Raw genomic sequence first — 24,198 nt, 5'->3', positions numbered from 1 at the left:
TAACTGAATACATATTTATGACATTTGAAAGATAGTCCTAGTTAATGAAATTCTCTCCACTTCTCATAGTGATTTATTTTAAGCATCAGATAAACTTATCTGGCATATGTTTAGGAGTATCAAGAAGAGCAATCAGTTTATTTAGTGCATAACTAAATTTAATTTAAAATATATAACACCTCAGTTTTTTAACTTTGAATGACAAGAAATTAATACAAAGATAAACACAATAAATGTATAATACTAATGGTACACAAACAAAAATTTATAACTATTAAAAGTTTTGCAAAACACTTCACATTATCATTGCTGAGACTCATACCAAACCTAAAAACTAAGAACTACAAATAGCTGCAAACTGTCAGAAAAGATTTTGACCCAGATCTTCCTAATTCAAAGTTCAGAATTTTTTCTATCTATTATGGTATATTGCATCTAGTCTTCCCAACAATAAAAAAAGTAATGATTCTCTTAAGTACTCATTTCCTTTCACTGTTTGTAACTTCTCAAATAACTGTTTTCTACCTGTTTTTTCACTACTTCCTATATCCTCTGAAATCTGACTTTTTTCCTCAATGTTCTCCTGGGTGCTACTGAAAAGACACAAATTTAGAACTACCAAATATTGATTGATTGATAATCAAATATGGAATATCTTGCCTTGGGAAATAATGAGGCTTTTTTCACTTTTTCTCTTTTCACTAGTAAAGATTGCATATATGTTGCCATGAATACTGTTGTACTCTTGTTCAGGTAAAGTTTATACTAGATTAATATGAACTCAAGATGCATTAAGAGAAGCAGAGTCTAAAAGGTTGGAAATAATAATTGATCACATTATACTCTGATCAGACCTCACTTGGAGCATATTATTTGGTTCTGGGTGCCTTATTTTAAGAAAAATTTGTAAGATGGAAAATAAAGAAAAGAGGGCAACTAGAGTAAGAAAAGGCCTCACAATTATGCCAAATGAAATTCAGTTAAAGGAACTGAAAGTTTAGTTTGCAGAATATCAGAGGAAACTGTATGGATTTTATTTCTTCACTATGTGCATTTTTTATAAAATTATTCCATCCTCTTCTTTACCTTACTCTCAGAAAGTGGGAGTAATGGGGAAGAAAAAGAAAAGTAGTAATAATGATACAAAAAAAGTTTATTGTAACAAAAAAAAAAATTAATGGACAGAAGAGAACAGGAGGGAATTCCAAGAAAACTCATGTAAGAAAAACTGTTTTGAAAATAGTGTGTTGTTTTTATCATATAAATTAATAGAAGAGGCATGACAGCAGTCTTTAAAAGTTATTATTTATTTGCTTACGTAATGAATAATTAATTAGACTTGTTCCTGGAATGGAGAATCAGAACCAATGCAAAGAGGGAAGGTGATTCTGCTTAATTGTTCCAAATTGTTCCAAAAAAAGAGAGCTATTCAAAAACTAGAGCTGTCCAAATAAGAGCTCTACATCACTGGAGATATTAAAATGAAGTCTGTATTGACTACCTGCACAGAAGAAATTCATGCTTTACTAGGGGTTGAACTAGGAGACTTAAGACATGTTTTCCAACACTAATGCTCATCTGACACAAGATAATTTCCTTACAACCATCTCCATTTTTATTTATAAAAAGTTAATGTTTTAAAGTTAATTTTATTTTAGAGATGTTATTCATATTGAAAAATAATGCTATTTATAAAATAAAATGCTTAAAACAGCATTAATAAACATTAAACTAAGCAGCCCTGACTAAAGACCTTAAGAATATAAGCCTATATAGCCTAATTTATGAGACCCATTGAATAAAAGCAAGAAAAATTCATTGCTTTAGGTTTTCTATAGTTGATCTTAAATCCTGGTTCTTCTTCTAACAATTTATTTGACCACGGACAAATCACTTACAATATTCAAATCACTTACATATTCAAAACTGAATTCATTTTTTCTGTCAAACCCTCCTCTCTTCCTAACTTTCTTATTACTTACTGAGAGGACCACCACTTTCTTTTTCAGTCACACCAGACTTGTAACCTAACAGGGTGCTCTCTTCAACTGTTTACTCTCTTACCTCCCATATTCAGTCATTTGTCAAGGACTATTTATTTTACCTTTGTAACATCTCCAGTCAATACCTCCTACTTGAAATATTATAATAGCTAGCTTACTTGTCTCTTCCCACTCTAATTCATCCTACACTCAGTTGTCAAAGTGATCTTCCTTATATCACCACCTATTTCAATCAATAGAATCCAGTGACTCCCTCTCATCTCTAAGACCAAAAATAAAACTCCTTGTGGTATTAAAGTTCTTTATAACTTTAACCCTTTTCAGTCTTCTTATACCATCCATTCCTCTTACCTACCCTATAATCAAATAAAATGGATCTCTTTTTGAATCCTTGCACTAAACACTACATTTCCCAAATTGAAAAATTTTCAGTGGCTATCCCCAGGTCTGAAATGCTCTTCTTGCATATTCATCTCCTACCTTTCCTGGATTTCTAAATCTCCCAGCAAAAATTCCACATTAAGTTTTTCCTGATCCCCCTTAATTCTAGAATCTTCTCTCTCTTGATTATTTACAAATTGATCCTGTCTATATCATGTTTGTAAATTGCTGCTCCATTTTGCCCTTTGTCTGTCCATTAGACTGTGAGCCCCTTAAAAGCATGGATTATTTTACCTTTCTGAAATACAATAGGTATTTAATAACAATTTCCTGTCAGATTGAATGACTGACTAAAATGGAGAGGTAAGATTAAATGATCTTTCTGGCTTTAAATCTTATAAAAATCCACTTAGTAGACAAACAAATCATGAGACAAAGGAAAAGTCTGAAAGAAAAGATGATTCACCATCAGAATAAGCAGAAGCTACACCAGGTTTAGTTTACTCTCAAAAGGTTTTACAAAGGAATTCATTGGGGTTCTAATTTTGATTTAATGAGGGAATACAAAGTCATTAAGGGTCCACTAGTATTAAATGCCCTACACAATTATAATATAAAGCAAATAGGATATTTTTTTATCATTCATATCCCTATACTTGATACAGTACACCTATCATAGCAAGAACTTCTCTCTCTTCTTTCCCCTAAGTAAAACAATAGATCAAGATTAATTTAAAAAACAGGATTTTTACCATATTGAAAAAATGGTAAACTAGAAGTCCAGGTCTGTACAGATAAAAAGGGAAAAAGATTATATGATTAAATTATCAAATCCTGATCATCTAGACAAAAGTCAACAAAGAAAAATCTAATTTCACTGGGAAACTGGCTTCTTTAGGACACAATCTTCATTTTTCCTATCCCAATATGGCTAAAAAAAGAGAAACAGCTGGTTCTTGTTCTCTCGTTCTCTCTCTCTCTCTCTCTCTCTCTCTCTCTCTCTCTCTCTCTCACCTTCCTCTTCCCACAAGTTGAGATAAAATGATCTAGCTTTAAAGGGAATCTAAGTCTTTGTGTCTTTCGTGAAAACGTCAATTCAAAATATTTCTTTCATTTCTTTTTTTTTTTTGCAAGGCAATGGGGTTAAGTGGCTTGCCCAAGGCCACACAGATAGGTAATTATTAAATGTCTGAGGCCAGATTTGAACTAAGGTACTCCTGACTTCAGGGCCAGAGCTCTATCCACTTCGCCACCTAGCTGCCCCTATTTGTTTCATTTCTAACAGAGATTTTAACTTATTCAGATTTCCCTTTTCAATAGTGCCAAAACAGCTGCTGAGGGCAGCTAGGTAGTGCAGTAGGTAAGCACCAGCCCCAGATCAGGAGGACCTAAGTTCAATTGTGATCTCAGATACCTTGTGTGTAACCTTGATCAAGTCATTTAACCCTGACTGACTCACATCCAGGGTCATCTCCTGTCATCCTGATTCATATCTGGCCACTGGACTCAAAGGGCTCTAAAGGGGAAAGTGAGGCTGGTGACTTAGCACAGCCTCCCCTCTCTCAAATCCAATTCACATGCTTGTCATGGCATCACCTCTTCTTCAGGAATGAAGAACAAAGATCAGTGCCAAAAAAAGCAGAGCAGTAGGATGAAACACAGAAAGCTTCCTACTTCAAAACCAATGCAAGAGATATAGGAAATCTAACAGATTTGATTGAAAGATCCAAGAAAAAGTCAACATGAATCATTTTTCAAGTCTAGGTCAACAGAGAGGGAGCATAGAGTCTGCCAGGAGTGAACTACAAAGTACTCAACCCAGGCAGCAGCTTCACCCCAGACCCAAGAAAAGGTCCCAGGGTGTCACATGCCTAACCTGTCAGCTTCTTCAATCACATCCCAGTTGTAAGTCACAGATCTAGGGCAGACTGAGAAAGTGATTTGTATACAGATGTGGCATTTTAGAGTAAGGAGGAGTGGCACTCCTTAAAGGCTGTGAACTGGAAAAGATACAAATTCAAAAGTAAACATAATCAGTATGGCTTAGATGCCAAGAGCAGAGCAAGACTTCAATTTTGGCATGTATCTCAGTTTGAAGCCTGTGAAAGATTACCTAGAAGAGGGAAACCTAGATCAAAAGGAAGCCTGTACTTCTACCCAATTGATAATGACTTGTTCCTGCAGCAATCTAGTCTAACTAGTTCACCCCTATGCTCAGATCAAGAATTTGCAAAGCTCAGATTAGGAGGAAGCAATCAAGACATTATCCTGGATCTGTCCACTTTAGGAACCTTGAAAGCTTGTAGTTCCTAAGTCTGAGATGTCCTCAAGATCCTGGAATAACACAATATTTCAAAAAATCAGTGGCAGGGCTAGTCGAGGCCTTTTGTCTCAGTAGGAAGTAGGAAGCAGTAAGAAGACCCTGGCCCTGATGTGAAGTCTGAATATAGAAAGGACGTTAGAAAAAAAATGAATAAACAGAGTGGAGCCAAAACGACAGAGTAAAGACAGGAACAGGGGGCCAGCTAGGTGGCATGGTGGATAGAGCACCAGAAGTCAGGAGGATCTAAGTTCTAATCTGGCCTCAGACATGTAATAATTGCCTGGTTGTGTGATCCTGGTCAAGTCACTTAACCCCATTGCCTTAAATAAAAACAATGGTTAAAAAAGACAGGAACACACCTGACTTTTCCAAATTCCTCTCCAAACAACTTTAAAATAACACCTGAAACAGAATTCTGGAGCATCAAAAACAACAAAAGGTTGTAATGAAATAATTTTCCAGTCCAAGACAATTTATGAGGTAGGCAAAAGAAGTCTGTCTCAACAGAGTACAGTACAGAGCAGCCCAGGCTTTGGCCAGGGAGTCCAATAGAAGATTAGAAAATGGCTTTATCAGTGGCAGTAGCAGCTTCCACAGAGGGTAAGGGGGTAGGATAGTGGATCTGAAGGATATTATGGGGAACTCTTTGCTGGTAGTGGGTACAGGTCCCTGTGCATGTCCATTACACAGTTCCAGGGTGAAAAGGAACACTATCACATTGGTACTTGTAAGCAGAGATCCTAATCGCAGTTCCGTGGCATAGAAGAGTGCTTATAATTGCTCATAAATAGGCATTAGTAATTGTGGTCACAGGAAACTAGAGACCTGAGTCATTTATTAAGAGACATACAAGGAACATAACATGTGGCCACAGGGGAATAGAGGCCCTAGTCATCATTCCGGGGCAGAGAAGAATGCTTATGATCATTCACAGACTGAAGGAGAGGCCAGGAGAGCAGTGGCCACATCTCTCCTTAGATCGCAACACCTTGTAAGAACCAACAACTTACAGACCCTCAGAAACAGCTCTAAAAACAGCAGCACATCATACTTGAAACTCTGGGGACAGTGCCTCCTTCCCTGAGAACAGAGTTCAACTTTGACATAAAATGAAAAACAAAGAAATAGGTTGTTAAAACTAACAAACAACAAAAAAGAACCTGGCAAAATAAAGTGACTCAGTTGAAAGGGATGATTAAGACACAAACTCAGAAAGATAATGAAGTCAAAACAGCTACAAGCAAAACCTCAAAGAAAAAACTGAATTGGATACCAGTCCCCCCAAAATCCTGAAAGAGCTTAAAAAAGGATTTTAAAAGTCAAATAGGAGAGGTAAAGGAAAAATAGGGAAAAAGAAATGAAACTGTACGCTATTCCTCTGGGAGCCAAGATGATAGAATAAATCACCATAACTCTCCCATGTTCACCTACAAACTACCACAAAATCGCTCCGCAAAACAAATCCTGGAACAGTCCAATCAACAGAAAAATAGGGTGACACAATCATTGAGTCCAAGAAACTTGAAAAGATTGGCAAGACAGGTCTGTCTCCCTCAAGTAAAAGGGAATCCCTAATAGGAAGCATCCCAACAAGTCCCACTTCAGCAGACCAGCAATTAGAGCCTGGGTGAGCAGCCAAAGCTCATGTAGCCAGAAGAAGAGGCGGACTCCTCTCTGAGAACCACTGCGTGCTTCGGTGCAGCCAGGGGCAAAAAGGCAACCTCCAGCCACCAGACCTTTACAAGTTTCAGAGTATCCTCAAGGGAGTGCAGCAATTCCCCATCCATCGGTCTCCACTCAGTCAACACTACCACTGTGACCCTGGCTGAGCAGAAGCTAAGGCCAGACCACTAAGACTGCTGGCAGCACCAGCCCTCCAACAGCCCAACTCCTCAGCAAAGCACCAGAAGGGAGGATTCCTTGTGGAGTTCAGAGAAACATCAGGGTTACACTAAGTAAACAGTCAGGGCTTACACTGCAGATTGGCACAAAAAGCCAAAAATCCATGCTTGGGGGGTGGGGTGGGAAGCAAAGTTCAAATTTAAAAGAAAGGAAAAAAGGCCAAAAACAAGTAAAAAAAATAGAAAAAGAATTTGACCACAGAAAATTATTTTGGCGTCAGGAAAGATCAGGTCACAAACTCAGGAGAGTACAATAATGTCAAAACACCCATGGGCAAATCCTAAAATAAAAATTAGAAGGGATTTCCATTTCAGAAAGCCTCATGAAAGAGTTCAGAAAAGAGCTTAAAAAGCAAATAAAGAGAGGTAAAAGAAGAATTGGGAAAAGCAATTAAGAGTGATACAACAAAAGAGTTAATGGCTCAGAAAAAGTAAACAACTGCTTGAAAAGTAGCACTGCTCAAATGGAAAAGGAGATACAGAAGGATTAGAAGGTTAAATGCTATCTCTAAGTTCATAAAAGCAAATAGGTAGCAGAGAGGGATTTGAAATCAGGCTGACCTTGAATTTTTATATTAATTTTTTATTAGTGAAAAATCGATTTTGCCAAACTTAAGACTTCTTTGTGACCTAAGACTTCACAATATTTTAAGAATCCATAACTTCATTGGCATAAATACTTCCTCTATCAATGTCCCTATGTATCAGCATATGACCAAGCAGTGATGAATTTATCTGACATAGCTAGGACCTGTCACTGGACCCATTCTTTCAGCGTCATAGAATCTACCTGAGAGTGGAGTACACTGACACAGCCTCCCATTCGAGGGCACTTCCACACAAGGCTGAGGCATTTAAGCTGGATATAGTGACTTAATACTGGATCCCTTCCTTTCTTTTCCTGCGTGTGTGTTGTGTGTGTATGTGTGTGCACCCGCACGTGTGTATCTCTCCCTGTTGCACTCTCTCTCTCCCGTTTTCTTTCTTTCCCCTTTTCTTCCTCTCTCCCTAAAGATGTTACCAAATAGCTATAGAATGAATGATTAAACTCTCCCTCTTAAAATTAACAGTTTATACCCTGCTTATATTTCCATTTAAAGCTAAAATGAATTTGTATTAAAACAAACCACTAATAAGGAAGTTGTGTTTGACTCAGAATCTTCTTATAGAGTTACAAATGTAGTAATGGTTATTTGGTATTTGGTATAGATCACCTGAACAAGAAAAACTTGGAAGTCAAGTATGAAAAAAGGGATAGGCTTTGAAAGCTATCTGAACTTTTTACGAAGGAAATTTCCTTTGGGTTCCATAGGTTGTTGCTAACCTTGCAAGCTACTTAATAATCATTACTATCTGTATTCCTTAAAATCTACATTAAGAACTAAAAAAAGATTTAATTAAGACCACTAGGAGATATACTGATGATTTTCAATAGTCAACTCCAGATATATAATTCTCAATTCCACAAATGAAAACTTTAATTAATAACTTTTTACAAGAAATGATTAACACTAGTTGTGTGATTCAATTATTATGAACTGTTCCAGTATCTCTCAGTAACTTTGGCGATTTTTTTTTTAAATTCTAAAAATGAACCCCTAGTAAAAGATTCTGAGGCATTCGGGGGAAGAGAAAGACAATAACAAATTGGTCAAAAATGACACAAACTTCCTAACTGGAAGGCTATTGTGCAGGCGATTAGTAAAAGAGAGGAAGCAAAGCACAAATCAATGAGAAAGGCTGAACTTGTATCAAAAGATCTTATCGTTCAGAAACAGGACTGTAATAAAGGAGCAAGGTACTATATAAAACTTTGAAACAGGAAGCCTCTCTTTCCTTTCTATCTTATTTTCATTTTTTTTCACCAGCCCTCTAAGCTTGATTATGAATTCTTCCCTATTAAAAAAGATTCCTCTCCATTTCCATTAAAATCTTTGGGCTTATTAAAACACATATCTTCATCAAATTTTCTGAAATCACTAGAAATATACTCTAGTGCTGCCCTACCCAATGCTTCTTCCTTGAATAAAGGTAGTGCTGGGTTGTATAGTCCTATGCCAGTGAAGCAGGAGTTCTGGAAGGTTATCAAGTAGAGTGCAGTGGTCAAATAATCAAGAAACTTTAACAGCTTACTACAATATACCACAGGGATAAAAAGTAAAAAGATATAGTGAAATAGTGCCTCTTGAGAAGCCTAGCTTGACAAGAACATATGAACACAAACAAGTATATGCATAAGAGACACAAGATAATTGGAGGAAGGGAGAGAAAAGACTTCAAATATAAAATGGCACTTGAGCCTTGGTGCAAACTAAGCATTCAATTAGAAGTAAGGCTAGAAAGAGAGATTGAGGCCAAGTTGTAAAGGATTTTTAAATACCAAAAAGAGTGACTTTTTATTTGATCCTGCAGATAACAAGGAGCCATGAAATTTACTAAATACGGGAAGGATTTGTATTTAATATCATATTATTAATAATATGGAAATATATTATGTATATCATATGTATGGGGTGGGGAAAGGACTGATAACGAGGAACTCAAAAATGTCTTTAAAGTGACCATTTTTTAAAAAAGATCTTATTAGCTATGAGGAAGATAGATTATAGTAGGAAGACTTGAAGAAAGACAGACTAGATAAGAAGTTATTGTAATAATCCAGGTAAGGGCCTGAATTAGAGAGTTGGTTATATGACTGAAAAGAAGAGTGAGAGAGAGAGAGAGAGAGAGAGAGAGAGAGAGAGAGAGAGAGAGAGTGAGTCTGTAAGTAGCTTCAAGAAATGTTGGTAGAAACAAAGGCTAATGGACTTAGTAAATCTGTTGTATAAGTAAAGTCTAACTAAATTCAAAAGAACAAGTCAACAATAGGCTGGCTACATAAATAGATCCAAATGTAAAAATAAAGTACATTATTATCTATACTTAATTAATCATGATACTTATTTTACCAATGACAATGAAAAGGTTTTTGCTTAAATTCAACAAGTAACTTTCTTTATTCTCCAAGGTTAATTTTTTTTACATACTAATCAAAAATTACTATCTTTAAATATTTAAACAAATAGATTCAAAAGCAAATGAAATAGTAATTTGGAGGGTTATAAATGAGTTTTTTAAATTCCATTTCTGAAAACTTTTTTTTAAAAATTCCATTTCTGACTTCAAGGGCAGTGATATGAGTTTTAAAAAATATTTGCAAAATATTTTATGCATAATATTCTTGCACATTCATGAATAATATTTATTTGCATATTCATGTATAATGCCTTAGGCATAATATTATTAAATCAACATTTAGGTTTTATATATCTTCCTAGTCAGGAAGATTTTGTCCTAAAGTTAGTCAATATGGTAAAGGACAATACACATCTAGAAGGAAGTTCATCATTAGTAAGAGGGAATGTAAATCTATGTTTTTAAAAAAATCTTAGTAATTTTGTCTCTTTCTGTCCAATTTTTTGTTATATCTGATTATGCATCATTGTTTTTGCCTTATAATCTGGAAGATAAAGAATAGAGATTGGCTGTCATTTTCTTATTGCAATCTACATTAGTTTATGCTCATATTATTATTATCTTCAACCTGTACTTTCTTTGCCTCAAATTTTAAAATAATGTATCTTTCATGAATATCAATTTAGTTTGAACTCAATAAAATAATGAAGCCACATAATCAGGCACATGTAAACTACAGTACATAACAATATCCTGAAAGCTAACAAATGAATGATGACAATCTCTCAACTCCTATACAGTGTGATAATCCCCTAAATACAATCTGCATAACAAACATTAGTATTCTAACACTAGGAATATTCTAATACTAGTAATATTATTAACACAAGAAAAGAAATATTAATTTCTTATTTATTCACAAAAAATAAATATAAATTGATATTTTTTATGCATTCCATTTGGAAGAGCACTTATATATAACATATAGCTGACCTCAGACAGGAAGACTAGATGGTGCAGCAGATAGAGCACTGGCTCTATCACTCAGGAGTCAGGAGGAACAAATCTAGCCTTCCTCAACTGACACTTACTAGCTGTGTGACCTTGGACAAGTCATTTCGACCTGACTGCCTCTCCTCCAGGGCATCCCCAATTCTTCTCATTCATATCTGGCCACTGGACTCAGATGGCTCTGGAGAAGAAAGTGAGGCTAGTGACTTAGCACAGCACTCCATCCCCTCCCAAATCCAGTTCACGTACTTGTCCTGGAATCATCTCCTTAATGTCATGACCTTCTTCGAAAACGAAGGACAAACATCATCATCAACGAGATGGTCCTTCTCATTGTCAAAGTCAAGTTTGGGGCAGCTAGGTGGTACAGTGGTTAGAGCACCAGCCTTGGAGTCAGGAGTACCTGAGTTCAAATTCGACCTCAGACACTTAACAATTACCTAGCTGTGTGGCCTTGGGAAAGCCACTTAACCCCATTTGACTGACAAAAATACAAAAAACAAAGTCAAGTTCTCTATATATGCTCTGGATCCCATCCCCTCCCATCTTCAGCAGACTTAATTCTCAAACACCTCTCTTCATTGTAATCTGCAACCCCACCCTATCTACTGGTTCCTTCTCTATTATATTTTCTTAAAAGAAATTTTTTCCAACTTTCACAAGAATTTTTCCTCTCAAGAAATAATCCTCAATCTGTCCTCCCTTTCTTAGTGAATGAAATGACTTTTAGAAATGAATTTTTTATGCTCCTTGCCATGGCTTGCTTTCCTTTTACTTATGTCATAATCATTTGTAATGTGATTTCAATCAGTTGAATCTGTTCTATCTGAAGTTACATAATTTCTTAATTGCTCATATCTTAACATCTTTTTTCTGTCCTCCTCATCCTAGATCTCTCTGCTGTGACACCAGTGACCAATCTCCCCAACAATCCACAGTATCTCCCCTTTGGATTCCGATGACATTACTCTACACTATTTCTCCGACTATCTGTTGATGTCAAAATCTCTTTACTGTATCATAACCCCCACATCTTGTCTTCCAACTATAGGCTTTTTTCTTGACCTCCCAACAGTTTCTTGGTGATCTCATTTGCTCCAATGGTTTTATCAAATCTAGATAGATGATTTATTGCTCAATTTATTCAGTCAATATTTTGTTTCTTGAGTTTCAGTCCCTCGTCACCAATTGCTCATTGGACATTTGAAACCAGAAATCAAAGAGATATCTCCAATTACACATGTACAAAAAGAGAATTCATTATCTTTTCCCCAAAACCTACCCCCTATCAAAACTTCTCTACGTTTATCAAAATTACCATTACCCTTCTAGATCTATATTCCCAGCATTACCTTTAACTATTTACTCTCCTTTTCCCAAATGAACAATCAGTTACCAAATGGTGGTGTTTCTGCTTCCACACCCTCAGTCAGAGGTGACTTCTCTTTATTATCACAGATGTCACCTTATCATCTCCTGAAGTCTTTGATATTGCAATTAGTCTTCCTAAGTCTCCTCTCATTTTAGTTCATCTTCTACCCAGCAGTTGGAAGTCCATCAATATTTATTAAATGCCTACTATGTCCCATATATTAATGATACAAAAAGAAGCAAAAGATAGTCTCTTCCTTCAAGGAGCTCACAACCTAATGGGAGGGAAACAAATAAGCACAAATGAGTTATATATAGGATAAAGAAGAAATAATTAAAAGAGAAAAGACACTAGAATTAAGTGAGGCTGGGGAAAGTTTCCTGATGATGGGATACTAATTGGGACTTGAACAGGACCTGGAGTGTCTTAGCCAGTGTCACTGAATCGAAGAATACAAGGTGGAGAGTTGAGTGTAAGAGTAGGTTAGAAAACTGTGAATGTGGAACGAAGAGGTTGAGGTGGGTGGAAGAGTAAATAATGAGAAGGGAACAGGCTAAGGAACTGAGTAGTTAAGAGTTTGAGGGAGAGTCAATATATATGTTACAGTCTCTAAATATAAGGGTAAGGGTTGGGAATGAGAGAAAAATTTTGAGTCATATGCTATACTTAAAAGAGAAAGGAAGGGTAGGGGAAAAACCTGGAAGTAACAATGGGGAACGAGGAATCAGTTAACTCCTTTCCCTTGACCAGTGAGCTGAGGGAAATAAACACCGGTGCAGCCAAGTATTAGAAAGGGTAGCCAGAGAGGTTGTGACATTATGGAGAGCTGGGTCTCAATAAGAGCTAAAGGATGAAGATGAAGAAGAGGAAAAGATTAGGATGAAGGGAAATTTATTGCTTATTGGAATAGGCATTCCAGAGAATATAGTGGAAGGAATAGGGGTAGGGGGTTAGAACTTGAGAGTGGGAAGGTTTAAGGGGATGACAAAAATCACTAGCATGTGTAGGATATGACCAACGTTCATCACTGAGTAGAAAGCATCACTCATATTAGAAGAGGCTAGATAGCAGTCTACAACATCAAATGAAGGCGAATGGTCAGAAGGGAGGTCCCATTTCACTGCTCCTCTTTCATCAGAAGATTGGAGATTAGGCAAGAAATTACCCAGCATAATAAGGAAGTCCCATTTCTTCCCTCAAGGACAAACTCAGCAGGAGATGGAAAGTCTGAAGAGAAAAACAAGTGTCTCCATGTCCTATTTGGGAGGTCAATCTGGCAGGAGGAAGAGCAAATTCCTTAAAGGAAATTATAGTCCTTAAGTGCAGAATTGACTGTGCCCATCCCTACTGCCTCCAAGATCAACCCCTTGGCTTAGTTTTTAGTGCCTTTTAAAACTGTATTTCCACCTATCTTTGTAACCTCAGTATGTATGTATGTATGTATGTATGTATGTATGTATGTATGTATATATATATATATATATATATATATATATATATATAAAATTCCTCCTGACTCTGTACAGTCTTTTCTATTTTTCATACAGATTATTCAATTTCCTGCCTTTGCACTAGTTAATCTTCATTCCCAAAATTCTGCTTAGTTTTGCTTCACAGATTCCTTTCTTTCTCAAAAACAAACTTAAGCCCTTTGAATGTCTTTCCTAATCTCCCCAGTTGCTTGTATCCTAAAACTAAAATCTTAGAGCAATTTCTACTACCTTATAGTTATTCTCCATATTTTAATTTCCCTTTACAATAATGAATTCATTTTAAGGCTACAGGGCAATACAATATCCTTAAGGTTCACTTGGTTCCCTCCCAATCAGCTTTAGAAAGTTTATTGTAGAAAAAACGTTGAGTTCAGTCACATTCGCTCAGAATTTCCAGTTAAAATTCCTAATATTCGGCTTTCTGCTTAATTTTACACTTATGTCTATCTGTGTTACCTCCTGGCTTCTCTGTGGTTGAAGCAAATTTAATTTACTAAAGACATTTAGATAATGAAATAGCAAATTATAGTCTACTGTCTGTCCATAGACAGGCACTGAAAGAAGCTGAGAAAAAGAGCTAACCTTTTCTGGGAACTTCTCTCTTCCTGTATCACCTTCTCCAAGATGCCTGTAGAGCTGATCATGCTCCTTGGTACCTCCCTTTTCTAACGAAGTTCAAACCTATTTTTGTTCTTCAAAGTTGATTTGGAAGGTGTTTGTTCCAACCTCAGTAACCCAGACTCTGAGAATCTCTATCTGGGATTAAAATAAATCTTTTAGGGTATGAACAAGTCTCACACACTCTGATTTGGTTTTCTTTGAATGGAGGAAAAAGAAAAAGGGGAAAAATAGTACCCTTATGGCTAATTAATACAAACAAGAAATGTTCTACCCTAACAAAGTTTTTAAATAGATGGGATAATGAATGAGACTCTACTCGTACACATTTATTAGGCATTTGCTTGTATATGAAACATGTATATACATAAATATCCCTGACTAGGATATAAGCTCCTTAAAAGTAGACACCATTTCATTTTTTATCTGCATACCTGCATCACCTGTCATAGTATTCAGTAATATCTAAAAAGTGCTTAATAAATACTACTTGATTCACTTGTTTGAAGACTTATATTTAAGTCCTGCCTCTGAGTTATATTGGTTATGACCCTGGGAAAATTACTTAACCTCTCAAAGTCCAAAGTACCTCATCAAGGAGTTGCAGACAAGGTATTGGTCTGCAATAGGTAGGAGAATTTTTTTCCCTGGGAGTTCTTTCCCTTAAGTAATGAAAATTCAAATCCACTCCTCTCTATTTCCAACCCCTTGCTAAACAAGCTTTTTGAAACTGGTATTTGAGGAAAAGTTGTTTTAATTAAAGAAGGAGAAAGTATATGAGGATTTTGTGGAGATTGTAAAGAGGATCTCTGGGAACGTTCAAAGATTTTACAGATTGCTGTTGGACTGGGCACAAAATCATATGAAACCTCTGCCAATGGACAAAGCCATCAGTGTTCAAACTGTTCCCAATGGGCAAAATAATATCTTCCCATCCTAGGGACAAGAAGTTAGCCCTTGCTAATCATCAGTTGTTTTGTTATATATCTAACTGACCAAATTAGGTCCTAACCTCCTAGAAACCAAATCTATGATAAACCAATGTCACCCTAAGAAGAGTTCTTTTGTCTAGTATGTCCTGAGAGTCAATCTCTAGGAAGATATACCTAATATGTTTTGGACACAGCTCAGGCTGAGCCTTTAAAATTCTTCTTTATTTTAGAGATTTATGCTGTACTGGAAATAAGACTGATTCCCCCTAAGAACAAAGCAACTATTCTTGCCTTACTTGGGTTCCTTGTGCTAGTCCATGTCATGTGCCCACCTAATCCAAGAAGTCCTCAACCCATACCCAACCTACAAAATGACACATCCTCATCTCAGGGCAAAAGGTTTTCATCCTCAGAACAGAGCTGCTTTGGTCCTTCCAAGAATTCTATAAACAATGGATATAGCTTGATTTCTCCCCTCAATTGGGAGAAATTTGCCTCTGGAATGGTTCAGACAATACATTCCCAGAAAAGACTTGAGGGACTCAAGAAGTAATATTGTTGGGAGATGCCTCACTGAGGGAGGTGAAACTATCACTTTTATGATTATGGTGGTTGTGTATTTACTTGGAAGAGAGGATCCCTTCTTGAATTAATGATATTTCTAAATCCTTGGATATAGGGAATGGAGTGTTAGCCCCTTAAATATTTATTCGGCATACTATTATATATGTATTTTGTCAAGGTGGTGTTTAGTTGTTTCAGTTGTGTCTGACTCTTCATGATCCTATTTGGAGTTTTTTGGCAAAGATATTGGAATGGTTTATAATTTTCTTCTCCAGTTCACTGTATAGATGAGGAAACTGAGGAAAAACTGGAGTGATTTACCCAGGGCCACAAATCTAATAAGTGTTTGAGGTCAGATTTGAACTCAGGAAGATGAGTTTTACTGATGCCCGATCTGAAATATCCGTTGTGCCACCTTAGCTGCTCATAAACATTAGAGACCTTATTTAGTGCCTGTGGAAGAAAGGTAGAGTCCATCTGCAGAGACTTCTAAGAGTATCAAGATTTTTGTATCATTCCTCTAATATGGCTCTCAGAACAGGAGAGCTTTGGAAAATGTGCAAGGAATGCTGACTAGGTGGCATTACAGAGAGAGCTTTGGTATCAACTTTGATTGGTTGCATATGAGACTTGTGATTTCTTAGCTACTATATTACAGATGATCCTAAATTAAAAAAAAAATTGTTGACTGTGCCAAAAGTATCCATATATTGGGTTTGATGTCCTGGAGATGTTTCTGGTCATCATCAGCAACTCAAATTGGGGGAAAAAAATTGTGACTGTACTGGAGTAGTCATCATCTGTGCTGTAATTCTAATGTTCTTCTCTGGTTCATCTTCACCACTCTGCATTAGAAGACCCACTATGAACCACAGATATTTGGCATCACCCTCCATCCACACTGTTATGATTTGATAATTGTTCTTTCCAAAGGCAAGAAGAAAATCCTAGAATCTTTGGCTTTTTTTCTCCAGTTTTTTCTTTTCCCCCCTCTCTCATTAAGCTGATTACTGGAGAGTGGGTATATAAATTGTGTGTGTTTTAGTGACAGTGACTGTGTTTTTTCTTCTTCAATCAATAAAACCATTTTATTTTCTAAAAATAAAATCTCTCTTATTCTCATAAAAATATTTTAAATATTATATTCAAATATCCAAAGAATAGAATAATACTATTTCTCAGAAAAGAAATAAGACTTTGCATGGGAAAAGACATTTAAAAAATGTCTCTTATACAAAGGAGTCTTTCAAGACTTTTTACTACATATCATTTTGAATTAAAGTCAAAATCCAAGACAAATTATATAAAATACTTAGATTAGCTTCCATTTCATACTAATAGCATGTCTTAAAACTGAAGAATTAGTTTACAAAAAGAAGCTGAATTCACACTACTTTACTCAAGTTAGTTGAGCCAACTACTTCCAGCATATCAGTTATAGAAAGACTTACAGATGTAGGCTAATATTTATTTCATGGATGGGTTGACTGTCAGTCACTAAAAAGATTTCTCCCCAAGAGTGCAGTATTTTATTTCAGATTCTGCCAGTGGAAGTGTTGGAACAGATGTTGGCAGACTATGACATACAGTATGTCTTTAAAACTTGCTCGGGTGTGAAATTTCATAAGGTCAAAAAAAAATGCTGCATTTTGATCAAAGGATAAAGGAGTTCTGTCTTACTAAATTTTTATAAATTATTTCAAGTAAACCAATTTCAAGTGCCATTAAGATATTTAGGTTGAATATAATATATCAAAGGAATTAGATCTAAAGTTGCAAATGATCTTAACGAATCATTTAGACCCTTAATTTTGGAGATAAGGAAATTGAAGTCCTGAGAGATTAAATGGTTTGTTCAGTCAAACAAATAACATGGCAACACTAAAATTCAAATTCAATTCCTTTGACTCAAGCTTAATATCTTTCCACTATATCATGAAAGTATTTCTTAGATGTCTGATTTATAAACAAATAACTACAGATCTGAGAAAATATATATGTCATTAAAAAGAACAAGTAATATTTCTGAGACTATCAGGGATAGGAAGCACTTTCTTCTGAGAAAAAGTTCGGGATTTTACAACAGAGGCACATTGAAGCAATGAACTGGGAATCAGGAAACCCAGGTTTCTATCACTTCTTATCGGTGTACCCTGTGGCAAGTTCCTTCACATTAATGGACTTTACTTTTGTCACCTGCAAAATGAGGATGGGGATTTGATAGGTTACCTCTAAAGTCCCCTTCAGTTCTAATATTTTATGATTCTATAACTATTCAGATTTTGAAAATTTTTGATAAGAGAGAAAGATGTAATTTTTTAAAACATTACATCCATCTGGCATCAATTTTTTTTAAAAGATTTAAATACACATTGAGATCCTAATAATACACTTAGAAAGTTTTTTTGAAAATAGTCAACTATATCATACAAGATATTTATTGAATCCATGATTCATAAACCTTTCCTTGGCTTTATAAATATCCAAAACCTCCAATCTAATCTATGGAATTTTTTTAAAAATCTGAATTTACAAAAAAAATTGAAAAAATAGAAAAAGGGAGGGAGTAGTCTTACATACTGGTTCTTATTTTATTTTCTTGTTCTATAGTTGAGAGATTTCCCATTTTTTCCCCAAATGTAACCAACATATGGAAATACACTACTAATGTCAATAATGATCTTGCCATGTTTATTTCTTCATAACTCACTAAAATTTAGTCTTTAAATGGTTTAATTTTTTTAAAAAAATTAACATATGATGAGTGTGAATGTTTCATTATTATATAAGTACAGAGAGACTGAATGATTAATCAATAAATTCAAACAGTCTGAAGAACTGATTGCTTGATTGTCTGAGCAAATAATCCCTTAGTTTGGTTTTGTGCCATTTTACAATCTGGCTAACATTTTCTAAATACTTTTAAATTATAAGTAATTTCAGAGATAACGATTAGGAAATTAAGAAAAAATAGAGTGCATATATAAAATTTCTATAGCAATTAATTTTCTAATTTAAAATATTTCTACTATTACAGTCAATGAAAAAGTATGAGACTGAATTTGTTGAGATCACCAACATTTTATCAGAAATTTAACATCTAAGTTCAGAAGCCTTTGCTCCCACTTATTTTAGATATATCTTTAGTACAGATTTAAAGACTCCCCAACCAGCCGATGCAAATTCATATGAATTTACTTCAGAATATCAAGTCATATTCATTTAGACTATCAATAGAGAGATAAGGAAATTTTATGCTGCTATAAAACCCAAACCAAGTATTTTATATTCCTGTTTTATTATAAGATATTCAATGTGTAAAGTAATACAAATAACAAAAATATAAGGATGAGTATACAAATGCATTTAACTTACTTGCCACTGAAAAGTTGTTAAGGGGATAAGGTAAATCCACATCTTGAGGTTTCTCCTTATATCCTATGAATGAGCCATCTGTCTTCAAAAGGAAGTATCTTGGCCTCCAGTTTTTTATATATTCTCCTACATGAGGAAAGCACACATGTTAATGCTGAAGAAATGAACAGCAGCTTTTATGTGAAAAATAAATATGGTAAACTATATGTCCTATAACACTGGACTCCAAAAATTTGGTTGGCCAATTTTCTTTTAACTTTGCTCACAAAAGAAAATACATGAACCTACAATCAAGATTCAATATCACCCAACATATTTTGTTTTAAATCATTTCATACTGATAATTCATATATTGAATCATTAATCTGAATATTTTGTTCAGTTTTCATTTTATCACGTTATTACATATTTTCAGCACATTATAACAAGCCTTCATAATTTATCTACATATTATCAATTTATTCTGATGCAAAACACTTATCACAACAGGAATGTCTAATAATACTTGTTTCCATCTACTACTAAAAAATTGTGTTATCTTCTTAAAAAAGCAAAAGAAAGAGTACTTTCTCTATCAAATCCTTCCAAAATAATTTCTTTTCAACTACACCACATTGTTGAACCCATAGACATTACATCTTCTGTAACACTACAAAAAAGAAATAGCAACACTCAAACAAAATTGGTTTTAAATGGTATAAATTATTTTGAGACATGAACTTCTCATATTAAAATGTTCAAAACACCATTCTTGTAAATAGAATGATCTTCAGTGCCTTTGAGTAAAAAAATATAGATATCAAGCAATTAGCTGACAAGTAACTAATATATGATATCCTAAGTCCTATTTAATAAACATGCCCTATATAGCTATACAAACTTGGTTCTTGACAACAGTTTAATATTGTCCTAGATATTTTGTAAACTTCAGTTCAATATATATTTCCATTCAGATGCCCCCCATTACCCTAATGTCCTCCATCAAAAATTACCTCTTCTTGACTTTGCTAATAATACCACAATCCTCTTATTTTCCTAGGCTCAAAACCAAAGAATCATCTGAAGCTCTCTCCAAAATAAATCAACTACCAAAACCTGATCATTCTTCCTTTAAAATGTCTCTCTAATCCAGGGGGTTGGTAAACTACAGCTAGAGGGCCAAATGCATTGTAGAGTGGGGAGAACAATGAGGGCAGAATATAGTCTGTGAATAAGAATTTCTTTAAAACATTTCTTAATGGAATAAAATTTTATTTTAAAATGTAAAAACCCATTCGAGCTAAGGTTGTAGAACAAGAGACAGTAGGCTGCATCTGACCCATAGATTATATTTTGCCAATCACTATGCTATTCCATTCAAACTTTCCATCCTCAATATCTCAACTCTAATTCAGGGATTGTTTTGTCACAACAAGCCTACTAAGTCTGTATGGTCCTTTGCTTTGATCTTTGTACTCCAATTTATCCTACATATTTCTCATAGAAGAATCTTCTTAAGTATAACTTCTGTTGGCATCATAACTTCCCCATTTAAATGAATTCATATTTCCTTCAAAATAAAGTACAAGTTCCTCAAACTATCATTTAAGAATTTCATAATCTGGGTCAAATGATACAATGCATAGAGTGTTGGGCTTAAACTCAAGAAAACCCAAATTCAAAACATGCCACAAGCACTAGTTGTGTGATCTTAGGCAAATAACTTCTGTCACAGTTTCCTTTTATGTTAAAGTGTGTGTGTGTGTGTGGGGGGGGGACAGGGACAGACTTGACCTTATGATCCTATGACTGACCTTTGCATCCATTAATTTTTCTTTTTCCATAAGCATAATAAAAGCACCTTCTTTGAAGGACTATTTAAAATAAATAAAGCATTTTGCAAAGTTTAAAGCACTATATGCTAGCCAACATTATTGTGAAAGTTGTGATTTACTCCCCTTCATATATTCTATCCCTCAACCACACTGAAATGAACTCCACTCAAAACTAGTCCTTTGCTTCTATTTGGAATGCCCTGTTGTTCCCACCTTCCCAGTTTTCTAACTCATCATGTCTCCTCTAGCAAATGCACAAACATTAGATAGATATACACTTTGATTGTACATGCAGATTAAAAGTACACTTGATTGAGAATTGCACCTAGAGTTGGGAAAACCATAATTCATTTAAGACATCAGACACCAGCTGCATGACTGGAGAAATTACTTGGCTTCTGTCTGCCTCAGTTTCCTCATCTATACTGCTGAGACAATAGTAGCATCTATCTCCCAAGGTTAAAAAGAAGTATGATTGTACATGTTTTGCAAAACTGATTGCAATAGGGGCGGCTAGGTGGCGCAGTGGATAAAGCACCGGCCCTGTGGTCAGGAGTACCTGGGTTCAAATCTGACCTCAGACACTTAATAATTACCTAGCTGTGTGGCTTGGGCAAGCCACTTAACCCCATTTGCCTTGCAAAATCCTAAAAAAAAAATTGATTGAGATGAATAAAATATAAATGTAAAATTCAAATAATTCTTCAAAGTCCAGTTAAAATGACACCTCTTCTTATGAAGTGTTTCCTCATTCCAGCTGAAAGTGGTCTTTTCTTTCTGTATACAATACTTTGTATTTACCACAATGACACCATTATTCAAAGATAGATCTTCCTTTCCCTAATAGAACCACAGAATTTTTAATTTAAGGAATCTCCAAAGCCATCTAGTGAACACCTGAATAAGAATACCTTCTTTTCTAATAATGCTCCCAACAAACATAATTCAGCCTTTCCTGATGAGAAACTCTCTATCACAGTCCACTTTACTTTTATCCTTCTTTGTGAAAGGATTATAGAGGATAAAGACATTCTCAGGGCTATAAATTTAAGAGGCAAATAGTGATAAAGAACTGAAATAGGGTGATGGTTATAGCAATGAAAAGAAGTGGGTGGAGAAATATAAAGTTAGGAAGAATTAGGATTCAAGGTTGTGAAGGATGGTGGTGGTATCCTCCACAGAAGTAAAAAAGTTTGGTATAGGGGTCAATCTAATGGAGAAATATTAGTTATAATGGGTAAATGTTGAATTTAAGATGCTTATGGAACATCTAGCAATTTCATAAGAAGCAAGGGCAGAGAGACTGTCCAAGATGGAGGTGAGTGGGGATGGAAAGGGAGATAGGAAGAGAAAGTATCAAAATTTCAAGAGCTAGCAAGAGGTCAAGAAGGATCAAGATTAAGAAAAGGCTATCTAATTTACTGATTATATGATTCATATTACCATGAAGTGCCAGTTACCATGAAGAATGAACAAATAAGTGAAGATATGAAGAAATTTAAAAAAGAAAACATCAAACAATAGCTTAAGGCATATTAAAAAAACCCTAAAAAGATTTAAAGAGAGAAGCTGTATTATCTAAATCTTACTTCTGTATCCCAAGTAATGGGATGGAAGAACTTGGTAGTGAGTGTTACTACTTTTCTTTTGACTAATGATTCTTAATATCCCAAAACTTCACCAAAGATAGCTACATTCTACTAAAAATGTATAACTTGTACCAAGTGCTTATTGTCTCAGAGAGGGAGGATATGAAAGGAGAGAGGAAATTTGAAACTCAAAATTTCTTTTAAATGCACGTTGGGCCAGCTAGAATACTGGTCCCAGAGTCAGGTGTATCTAAGTACATATTTAGCCCCAGACACATATTAGCTATGTGACCCTAGGCAAGTCACTTAACCCTGATTGTCTCCCAAAAAAGAAAGGAAAAGAAAACAAATATAATTGGGGGAAAATTATTTCTTTATAAATCTTGAAGAGGACAAATAAAAAAGGGTACAAAAATTAACTAAAGAATTGGCAAAATAGAAAAGGAGATTTAAAAGCTCATACACTCATTACACTTAATAATTTACAAAACATCCCCACAGAAGACTGAACTAGATTTTTTTATTAAGTCTAAAAATCACTGTAATGACCTATCATATCTATATAGGGACCCAGTCATTTACATGTACATGGTACTCTGCTTATTAATTTGAAAATTAAGTAATTATATTTGCTACTTCTATAGAACATTGGAATTTCATATGCTATTGTATAATGATCCCAGCTTAGAACACCATCAAGTTAATAAATGTACTATAAATTCTGGGTATTTTAAATTAATTTGGGGGGGGGATGCTTGATGCTTAGGACTATCAGTAGCACAAGAAAACAGCTGCTTATTTTAAATAATGAATATACTGATTTCAAGAAATATATTTATATTGAAGAAAATTTTAAAGTTTCATAAACATTTTCCTTGACAATTTTAAATCCTTAGATTTAATTTTAAATTCAATTTAGTTTTAAATCATTAACTACAAGTACCATCACACACTCAAAAGACTATCCCATGGGGCAGCTAGGTGGCACTGTGGATAGAGCACAAGCCCTGGAATCGAAAGGACCGGAGTTCAAATCCAACCTCAGACACTTAATAATTGCATAGCTTTGTGATCTTGGGCAAGTCACTTAATCCCATTGTCTTAAATAGGCATTTTCAAGCCTAGAAATCACTCTCCTCATCTCCAAATCCTGGCCTATAAAGTCAACTCTTTATACAAGCAGTGCTCTCTCTCTCTCCTCACTTCAGTTTCCTTAGTTTTCTTAAAGACTCAGCTGAGGGAGACAGTATACCCAGATGAACTTTCCCAATATTCCTCTCCAAAGGACTCTAAAACAATGTCACAAATCAAATTTTAGAACAGCAGAGCCAAAAAAAAAAAAGGTCAGGGTAAGACAACTTAGGGTCCAATAGACAGATCTGTGAAACCAGGGGTGGGCCATGGAAATTGCAACAGTAGTAGCATCTTTGGGAGTTTTCAGGCCAGGGATAGTAAAAGGCACAGACAACTACTCAGAATGAGATTACAGGTGCCCTTTGCTGGTACTAGGTGTAGCTGGCAATTCAATTGGCCATAAGCAGTTCTGGATTGTGGTTCCAGGGTGGAGAGGAGCACTTGGAATAATGCACAAAGGAGCAGGGGTCCTAGTTTCAGATACAAGGAAGAAAGAAGTGCTAAGAGGACCTAAGTCACTCTTCCAGGGCCAAGATGGGTGCTGGTGCTTGTAGTTAAGAGTAGAGAAATAGGCCTTTCCTGGGTAAAGATCAGAGAACAGATTAGGAGAGAAGTGACCACACCTCTCTCCTGATCATACTACCTTACAAATGCCCAAAATTTGTAAATGCTCAGCATAAACTCTGAAAACAATAGCAAGAAAAAGCATGATGACTCCCCACCACAATTTAAG

The 24,198-nt window shown here is 35.3% G+C and overlaps 1 protein-coding gene across 7 annotated transcripts in view; it reads right to left on the bottom strand.

The window, feature by feature from the left end:
• AKT3 (AKT serine/threonine kinase 3) overlaps positions 1–24,198 on the bottom strand; it is a 412,039-nt gene that overhangs the window by 198,984 nt on the left and 188,857 nt on the right. For 5 of the 7 annotated variants that reach the window (XR_012475745.1, XM_074222894.1, XM_074222895.1 and 2 more), the window contains exon 3: positions 18,929–19,054. Coding sequence is in view for 3 of the 7 variants with exons in the window: in XM_074222894.1 (XP_074078995.1) it covers positions 18,929–19,054 (126 nt within the window). In the remaining 4 variants the exon portion in view is untranslated. Of the gene's footprint in view, positions 1–11,926; positions 13,367–14,021; positions 14,171–18,928; positions 19,055–24,198 lie in introns of those variants that run through there. The other 2 variants (XM_074222897.1, XM_074222898.1) reach the window with 2 other exon arrangements.

The sequence above is a fragment of the Macrotis lagotis genome, chromosome 2, assembly GCF_037893015.1.
Source record: "Macrotis lagotis isolate mMagLag1 chromosome 2, bilby.v1.9.chrom.fasta, whole genome shotgun sequence".
NCBI classification, from domain to species: Eukaryota; Metazoa; Chordata; class Mammalia; order Peramelemorphia; family Peramelidae; genus Macrotis; species Macrotis lagotis.
The sequence above is the reverse complement of the archived record's forward strand: the minus strand, read 5'-3'. Positions and strand labels throughout refer to the sequence as shown.